This window comes from Equus quagga, chromosome 3 (genome assembly GCF_021613505.1).
Source record: "Equus quagga isolate Etosha38 chromosome 3, UCLA_HA_Equagga_1.0, whole genome shotgun sequence".
In the NCBI taxonomy this organism is placed as follows: Eukaryota; Metazoa; Chordata; class Mammalia; order Perissodactyla; family Equidae; genus Equus; species Equus quagga.
In genome coordinates this window covers 134,633,659-134,642,657 of record NC_060269.1, presented here as the reverse complement: position 1 = coordinate 134,642,657, position 8,999 = coordinate 134,633,659, and the positions used below count along the sequence as shown (strand labels likewise).

The window sequence follows — 8,999 nt, the reverse complement described above, 5'->3', positions numbered from 1 at the left end:
AGCAGAAGAAGCAGAGCATAGAAGTGTGTCATTATGGGGAGTGAGAGCTCACCTTGGATGTTCTAGAAGCTTCTAAAGCTCAGTAAGTTCCACATACCCATTTGAACATGTGCTTGGCGATTACATTTACAGCATGGTGAATGTTCTTGAAAATTTCCTGCCTTTAACTGCCTGGAAACCAAGTCATGGCCCCACCCTCATAGTGTTTCACAGGAGCATGAAGGATGAAAGGCAGACAGTGAGTAGTTCTCACTGGAAATGGAGACTTCCTTCTCCTTCACTTCCTGCCTCCTCCTCCTCCTGCTTTCTTCTTCTTTTCCTCCTCCCACAGTCCCCTTCCTTCCTTCTACACTGGAGGGCAGGGGACAGCTCACAGGGGTGGGGCAGAGGTACTCATATGGCTGTATGAGTACCTGGACAGAGAGGCCCTTGTGGTCCTGCCTTCCTCCTCCTCTCCCACCTCTCCTCTCACCCCTGAAGGACCAGGGTTGGGGCAGCAGGGGAAGGTGGCCATGAAGCCGAGGCGGAACCGTTTGTTCATGAAGCAGTAGATGATGGGGTTGACGCAGGAGGAGGTGTAGGAGAGCAGGAGGATGAAGGAAATGGGGGTCCCTGAGAGGCGGCGCTCGGCAGAGGCGGTGTCATAGGCCCGCCAGGCATTGGCGCTGAAGATGGGCATCCAGCACAGGAAGAAGAGGACCACGATGACCATGAGCATGCGGATCACCCGCTTCTTGGCCATCAGGTTGGCTGCTGAGCTGCTGCTCCTGATGCGGTTGACCCTGCTGCTGCTGCTGGCGGTGGACAGCTGCTGAAGCTCCAGCTTCCTTGGGTGCTTGGACTTCTGCAGGTAGCACCCGTCACTGTCCTCGTATCTGCTGCTGCTGCCGGTGCTCAGTTTCCTTTCTGGGTGGGCAAGTGACATCACTTATTGGTGGGGATGGGTCATGCCAGGCAGAAGGCATGGAACCCCTGCGCCCCTCCATCGAGTGGGCCAAACCAAACTTGAACTGGAGAACTGGGCGGGGAACCTTGGCCCTGCACTGAAATGAAGAAGTCCTTTCCTTCAAATAAAAAGCTACTTAAAACTAATAAAATAACGTATAATATATGATATACATAATGTATTATAATAAAAGAATATTTTATGTATGTAGATTATAGGGATAAAAACTGAATGAAGGGGTGGAGTGAGGTGGGAAAAAAGTTATGTCCACGAGGGTGTTGGGGCCAATTTTAGCGGCTAGTGGATTGTCATGAATGGACAAAGAGGGAGTCTTTATAGCGACTGCAATGTGACAATGAAAGGGAGGAGGAAGGATGCGCACTGGGGTTACAATTAGCTTTGGTTGCTGGAGGAGGTCTGTTTGAATGCAACATTACAGAAAGTCTGGGGCACATGGCCCTCAGCTTGTAATTGGGTTATGTGTGTATTATCTCATTTTATTCCACTCAGTGCCCCTTAGAGAGGAATGATTTCTCCATTTTACAGATGAGGCAATAGAGACACTAAGTCTCATGATGGTGCCTTATGACACAGAGTCTCCTAAGAATACTTTTGAGAATTTCCAGTGTACGCTCTGGGTGTATCTATGTAAGTTTTAGGAAACAAGCTGTTGTGACATCCTGGCATAAACATACAGCCAAAAGATACTCACCTCGAGCAGACTTCTTCTGGCTGGCGTCAAATCTTATTCCTTGGTAAAGTTCCACAGAGATCAACCCATAGGCCACCATCATCACGATTCCAGGAATAAGAAAGAGGATGAGTAACAGGAACGTGTGCCTAATAAGATGAAAACAAATCCATAACCAGCAACTCCGGTATTTCAGACTCACATGAGGTGGAATAAATAGGGTTCATCTCCATTTTAACTGATCAGAGCAAACACGTTAATTACTGGTATTTAACATCTTTGGGAAGTCTACATCTGGAGATTCATCATTAGAAGTTGTTTACTTCTTTTCTTTTTTCCAGATAAGGTCTCTTATGAGGGACTAGTTAAATTGGAAAATTTCGATGTAATTCCGTGTCTAAAACAAGTCTACATGTAAAACTAATGAGAACTTAAAAAAACCGAAACAGTAAGAGTATGTGAATTATATCTCAATAAAGCTGTCACCAAAATAATGATAATAATAATAAATACAAGACCTTACATTCATTGAAGATTTATTAAATATGCTACACAATAGGCTAAGAATTTCACATATATATATATATTTATATATCTGACTACATTTAACTCCCATAATAACCTTTGAGGAAGGTACTAGTATCACAATACCTATTTTACAGAAGAGGAAACTGAGAATGAAAGAGATTAAATAATTTGTTCAGAGTCACACAGCTAGGGACAATGGTGGGATTTGAACCCAAGCAATATGATTCTAGAACCTATGATCTTAAGCATCACACTACACGTTTGTTGGCTTTATAACAACAGAATCATCAAACGCGTAGGTAGGAATGATGGAGAAACCTCCTTGGTTTTGCAAACTATGGCATTCGGGCTGTTTCTGACCCACTGGCACAGTGGCACGCTCGTTTTAGTGCCTGGCAGGGCAGAGCTATGCTCTCTCTAAACATGTCAAGTTCCTGAAGTCGCGCAGCCTTCTCCTTTATGAGCCTGGCCCCTGAAGTCACTCTTGCAGTCTGGCACGTGTAAGGTTACACAATTAGACCATAAAATTGTCAGAGGTTCACGGTGGCTGGGCCATTGCTCATTTCAATTGGATGTGTTTTGATAAGATTTCAAGTCTTGGATATGTCCCTCTCATTTGCAGCATAATTCTTTTTTTGTCTGTGTTGCTTGGTTGAAATAAAAAAGGAAGGCAAAGAAAGCAGTGATTATCTCAGTTCGGAGCCTTCTTGAAAGTCTAGCTTCCTGCTTTTCAAACATGCTTGGAATTAGTAAACATAATACCCTGCATTTGTGTAGCCTTTTTTAGATGCTTAATGACATTTTCTTACATGTACTCTCATTTGAATCTGACAGCTACCCAATGAGGCAGGTGAAAGATATCCATACTATTAAAATCCTTGTACAGACAAAGAACCTGAACCCCAGAAGGGTTACATGAACTTGTCCAACGTCCCCCAGCGAGGAAGCAAAGAAACAGCTGTTAGAATCTTGCCTTGTTATTTCTCGCCAAGTGCTCTGTGCAAATATCATAGCTGCAGCTCTAAGAAAAACCACGGGGATTTGGGACTCAGCCTCTGCTGTCTTCAATTCTTAGGAAATCGTAGCCCTCCAAATCATCTGGCCGAGGCCCCCACTAGACCATCCAGAAGCATCAGAGGCCCTGTCTCTTCTAGGTTTGTGACCCTGAGCAACTCACTTAACCTCGGCATGTCTCAGTTTCCTCATCTGGAAGATGGGGACAATAACAGTCCCTGCCCTATAGGGTTTTGAGAGGATGAGCTGGATTAACATACAGATGACATTTAACGCAGAGCTCTCTGTTTCCTGTCACTGTGGTCCTAGAAAGAGGTCAGAGTGATCCTTGTCAAAGTCTCCAGAAAACTGATCTCTCAGCCACTCTGGACCATACGTTCCAGTTTTTATCAAAACTGCAAAATTATATCAAGTTGTGTTAAACAAATGAACAGCACCCCTTACCAGGACTGCCGCAGAACATCATTTGGCAGTAGGAAGCGGCACATATTCGCGGTCTGGTTGTTACTTTTGGTAAAAGGCACCAAGTTGCTGTAAATGGGGTACGGAGTCATGATGGTGAAGGAGAGGCACCAGGTTGCGGCAATCACCTTCAGAGCGTGGGATTTTGTCTGCCAGACCCGGGACTGCAAGGGTTTGCAGATCGCACCGTATCTCTCCAGAGATATGGCGACCAGATTAAAGGTGGATACACTCACAGAGGTGCCTGGGAAAGGAACAAAGAAGGCGGTTATGTCGGCTCTGAGATCCAGCGTTTATTTGCACATTAGCCTAAGCACATCTGACCTGCATGGACTTCATATCAAAGGAAAACACTCAAGAGGGCAAAGAAATATTGTGTATGTATATTTTTTAAAAAGGGTTTAGCTCCAGCTTTCTTCCAAAAAGGATTTCAGGCAGTTAAAGGAATGTAGTTGCAAATACATGTTATTGCCAATTTTTTGATAAGCTTGTTGAACTTTGATTACAACCTAATTCCTTCTTAGGTTGCAGGTGCTTGTTAATTAATGACCAAGGGGATGAAATATGTTCCTACTCCACAGCAGACGAGTTTGAGTAACCCCTAGAAAAGCTCTAATTTTGAACGTGGTGTGCATAGTTAGGCTGACCTTATAACCTAAGTCGCAAGGGCTGTGGCCCCGGAAGGTCACTGGGGTCTGAGCTGAGGGCATTCAAACTTCCTGAAAATTTCTAGTACAGACTGTTTTCTTAAGAGTGAAACATTCTAACTTTCGAAATACAGTTTATTGAAAAAACACACAGTCAAACGATGAAGGGGGAAATGTCCACACTGTGACTAACGGTTTCTCTGGGTCGGAGGACCAGGCTCTTCCTTCTCATTCTCTTCGCTTTTCTGTATTTCGTAGAATGAGCAGGCATTATCAGTGAGAAAGACATCAAAACACCTCACTTAAAACGATGGACTTAGGCATAGCCAGACAAGCTTAATTCTCCTTAATTCTTGTATTTTGTGTGTGTATACTTGTTATAATGTCTTTTTCCCTTAACATTCCCTTTAATTCTTCGTCCATGAATTCTGTCAATTCTTCTGATTCTCTCTTGCCATGATTTCTTAAACCTTAGAATTAATCTAAGTTTGGGAGTAGAAGTTCTTAGCCTGAGGTCTTTCATGGATATAAATTAATTCTCTGAACTGATGTATAAAATCCTTTTTCTAGGGAGAATATCCATAGTATTCCTTACAGACTTAAAGAAATCTATAATCCCAAAACCACTAAGTAAAAACTCATGTTCTGAGACAGGGTTTGCTGCGTTTTACTGGACTTTAAGGAGTTGATGACATTTAGATTAGAGAGTCTAGCCCCAAACTCCTCAGAGTCAAGTCTATGTAACGGGTCTGTAATTATCAACCCACCATCAGGCAAACACTGCTTTTTTTCCCTTTTTTGAGTGTATGTTAGGAATTTAATGAATGTTAACTTAGGAATAGCATCAAGGAGAACACAAAATGAGGGAAGAATTGAAATCACTGGAATCAGAAATCCACCGAGCGCTGCCCGATGGCGCAGTGGTTAAGTAGACACATTCTGCTTTGGTGGCCCGGGGTTTGCCGGTTCAGATCCTGGGTGCGGACCTACGCACCGCTTAGCAAGCCATGCTGTGGCAGGCGTCCCACATATAAAGTAGAGGAAGATGGGCAGGGATGTTAGCCCAGGGCTAGTCTTCCTCAAAAAAAGAGAAAGAAATCCACTGAAGCCATTGTGGTCTTGCAAACACTTTTCAGAATTCTCTTGCTTTTCATTTTAGCCATTTTTAAAACTATTTTTTTATTGAAGTGAAATTCACATAACATAAAATTAACCGTTTTAAAGCAAACAATTCTGTGATGTTTAGCACATGCACAAGGTTGTGCAACCGCACAAGTAGTCGTTTTACGTCTCCTTTCACAGACCCTGGTTAAGATTCTGAAATCTCATTATTGTAAGATACATGCGGATGGGCCTCGAAAGCCTAAAGCACTATGAAATACTATTATTATGATGTTATTAAATATTAAGTGTTATTAATATTGCTTCATTGTTTAACAATGATCCTTTTCACCTGTGAGTCCATCTTTATTTTCAGAGGACTGGGACACGGGCTGACACTTTCTGGGTTATTTGCGGGTGGCATGCAGACCAGTCATCCCTCATCACTTTGTCAGAGCTGGATCCCGCTTCCTCCGTCGGGAGAAATAAAGGCTTTTAAAGCTTTCCGGACACTGAGGACTGCCCTAGCCCAGCTCAGCTCTGCATATTTTGCAAGGCTTAAGTCAGAACAAAAAGCAGCTCCCCTTCATTTCCCTCCTCTCCTTCTCCCCGCAGCTAGCTCTCAGAACCGGCTAGGGACAAGGCAATTTGGCAGACAGAGGGGACCAAACGACATGTCTGTTCAGCTTCAGGAGAGCCGAAGCAGTTGGCAAACTGAGGCAGTGTACTCACTCACCACTGAGGTGACTACCGGCCTGGGTTCAGATCTCAGCTCTGTGGCTTACCACCTGTGTGTCCTTGGGCACATTATTAACCTCTCTGTGCCTCTGTTCTCTCCTGGGTGAGATAGGGAAGAATAACTGTATATACTTCATAGGGTGGTTGGGAGATAAATAAGACCATGGAAGTAAGAGCACTTATACAACATCTGGTACATAAAAAGTACTCCAAAATATTAGCTCTTGTGATTTTTATCACTGTCATTATCACTTTGATCGGCAAAGGCAGAGAACTACATATCTCAGTCAATCAGGGTCAGCTCAGCGAGTCACGGGCTCCAGGAGCAAATTTGGCTCCTCATCCAGCAGCAGAGGCCTCGCTCGCTCTCTGCCTGACTCGGTCCCAGCTCCTGGGGGAACAGGCTGGGAAGTGAATCCTAAGAAGGGAATCTAGAGCTATAGTGAAACTGATTTTCTCTGAAACACACTTTTCCCTTGAAAAGCAAGAGCAACAACAGAAAGGCCCCTCTTCACCACCGTCGTCATCCCCCAAAACCATGACTTGAGTGGGTAGAGCTCAGAATACAATCAACAGCTTCCAAGGGGGGACAGAGCAGCTTTACCCCTCTTTCTTTCTAACAGAAGCAAGCAAAACCAACCGCTTCTGTGGTTTCTCATCAACTTATTCCACACTGAGAAACTGACCTGAGCAATGCATGACTGGGGTCCGACTTCTGGGAAGTTCTGAGGACTGACGTACCGGAAAGCCAGCACTTGTGTCCTTGCACAGAGCACTACACAGCCAGACGTTTTGGTTTTTTACACTCAGCAGGGGTCCTCCGCTGAGGCTGTCAGGGGTTTGGGAAGGTCTGGGGCTGAGTGGGGTCTGGGGCAAGCTCCAGAAATAGTTACCAGCGGCAACTCACCCATGAAGTAGGTGGTGGTCTTGCAAACAGCGCTCCCGAAGATGAAATCCTTGAGCAGGTTGGGGATGAGATTGAACGGCATGCAGAAGAGACAGAGCATGAGGTCGCTGACAGCCAGGGAGAGCAGGAAGATGTTGGTGACAGTTCTCATTCTCTTGTTCCGAATCAGCACCGTAATGACCAGTGTGTTTCCCAGCACGCTGAGCAGGAAGATCAAGGAATACAGGAGGATCTGCACCGCCGGCTGCCACTCTGCAAAGAGGAACAGGGACGAGACGGAGGCATGGAGGGTATGAGAGCAGAATGCTAAAACCTCAGCACATGAAGCGAGCAGTTATTTCCTGCCGATCGTTTTTTCAGGGGTGCACATCATGGAGCCCAACTACTCCCGTACTTACAATATTTTGCAGAAACAAACCGAGGAGAGCACGGAGTGATTCCGCGGCTCCTAAAAGATTGGTTTGTTAAAGGACCTCTCAGGGAGCCACTTTTTCTTAGGAACAAAGCTTCTCCAGTCAATAGTGATTGCTTGCTTTCTTAGCTGCCAAACGTCATTGCACTTTAATCACTTCTTCACGCGGGATTTCCCCCGAGAAAAGGCAACAGCTAGACTGTGACAGTACCTTTTCTGCGATGCTTGTAAGTTCAAGCTTCGACACTTGTACTCCCTTCTTGTTACACCTCAGGTCCTCATCCCTGCTTTTGTCCCCCCAAGTCCTATGCATTAATCCCCACTCTCCCAGGAGAACAAGAAGAACATTTGACTCAGTTCTGCTTTTTGTTCTCTTATCCAAACTTCTGAACATATGACTTTTTCCAGCCCGGTCTCGTGAGAACTTTGTTCTATTTTCTCTATCAGCCTTGCCTTTGCTGACTTCTCCCTCAACTTAATAGTCGGCTGAACTGAAAGAGCAGTCTCTGACACCTACCTCTGGAAGGACGGGGCTCATTCAAGCAGGAGAGCGTCTCATTTTCCACCCCTAGTTCGCAAGGAGGAGGGATGTTGCTTCCATTCACAAGAAGGCTGTCATCTACGTCCATCCTTGCCTGCTGCTCTCACCCAGTGCTGGAGAGCTGGTGAGTGGCTCACTCTCGGCTCAGTCCTCTAACGACCAGAGAAGCTCCCAAATGCAACCTGTCGTGGAGGGGCAGGGCGGGAGCGATTCCCACGTGTGGGCTTTTTCAGCCATTCCTAAAGGCGACTGGAGTTCCCCCCACTCAGGCCAGCTGGGCAAGCCTTTGCACTCCTGTCTTGGAAAAGGCAGTGAATGCAAGCCAAGTCCGCTCCACCTTCCAGGCCCACCCCTCCCGCTCCTGGGCCAGCCTCAGGGCCCCGAGCACAGGCCGCCTGACTGCGAGTTAACCCTTCCCGGAGTGTCACTGCTTTTACACACACGTGTGCACACTTAGTCACACACGTGCACAGACACAAACACACACGCTTCCCCAGTACCTCTCTTCTCTGTGTAGGAACCTGTCCCCATCCCAGACATACGGAGAATAAAGCCCCAACTGGCTGCGTGAGACAGGAACAATGAACACGGTAACAGATACGATAATGCAGACCATCAGGACTAAAGGACACGGAGCAACTGTGTTTCTACCTCGTTATATAAAAGCAATTAGTGCCTTTTTAGCTTTGGAACCATGCCCAGCAGTGTGTGTGGATACAACTGCTGGCTGGTTGTTAAGTTGTTACCAACCACGGTGTTATTTCTTGTGGTCTCTGCCCTTCTTCCCTGAAAGAAGGGGATACTTTTGAACATAGGTTCCTGGATCCTCATTACAAAAAAAGTTAGTATGATTTTCCATTCATTCATTGACTCATTTGTTCACTCATTCAGCACATAGTCCTCGAGAGTCAGTCATTTGTCAGGCACTTTTCTAGACACATAAGCAAATAATGAGCAAGAATTTGGATAGTGTTAAGCACCACGGAGGAGGTAAAGCAGGGAGATGTGATGG

At 45.6% G+C, this 8,999-nt stretch overlaps 1 protein-coding gene across 1 annotated transcript; it reads right to left on the bottom strand.

The window, feature by feature from the left end:
* Window positions 1-370: 370 nt before the first annotated feature.
* CCKAR (cholecystokinin A receptor) lies at window positions 371-8,090 on the bottom strand. Its single transcript, XM_046655780.1, has 5 exons — window positions 7,964-8,090; window positions 7,035-7,286; window positions 3,624-3,885; window positions 1,659-1,786; window positions 371-906 (listed from the first exon to the last, which is right to left on the bottom strand). The coding sequence occupies exons 1-5, from the start codon at window positions 8,073-8,075 to the stop codon at window positions 371-373; spliced, it is 1,290 nt and encodes a 429-aa protein (XP_046511736.1). The 5' UTR covers window positions 8,076-8,090.
* Window positions 8,091-8,999: the final 909 nt, after the last annotated feature.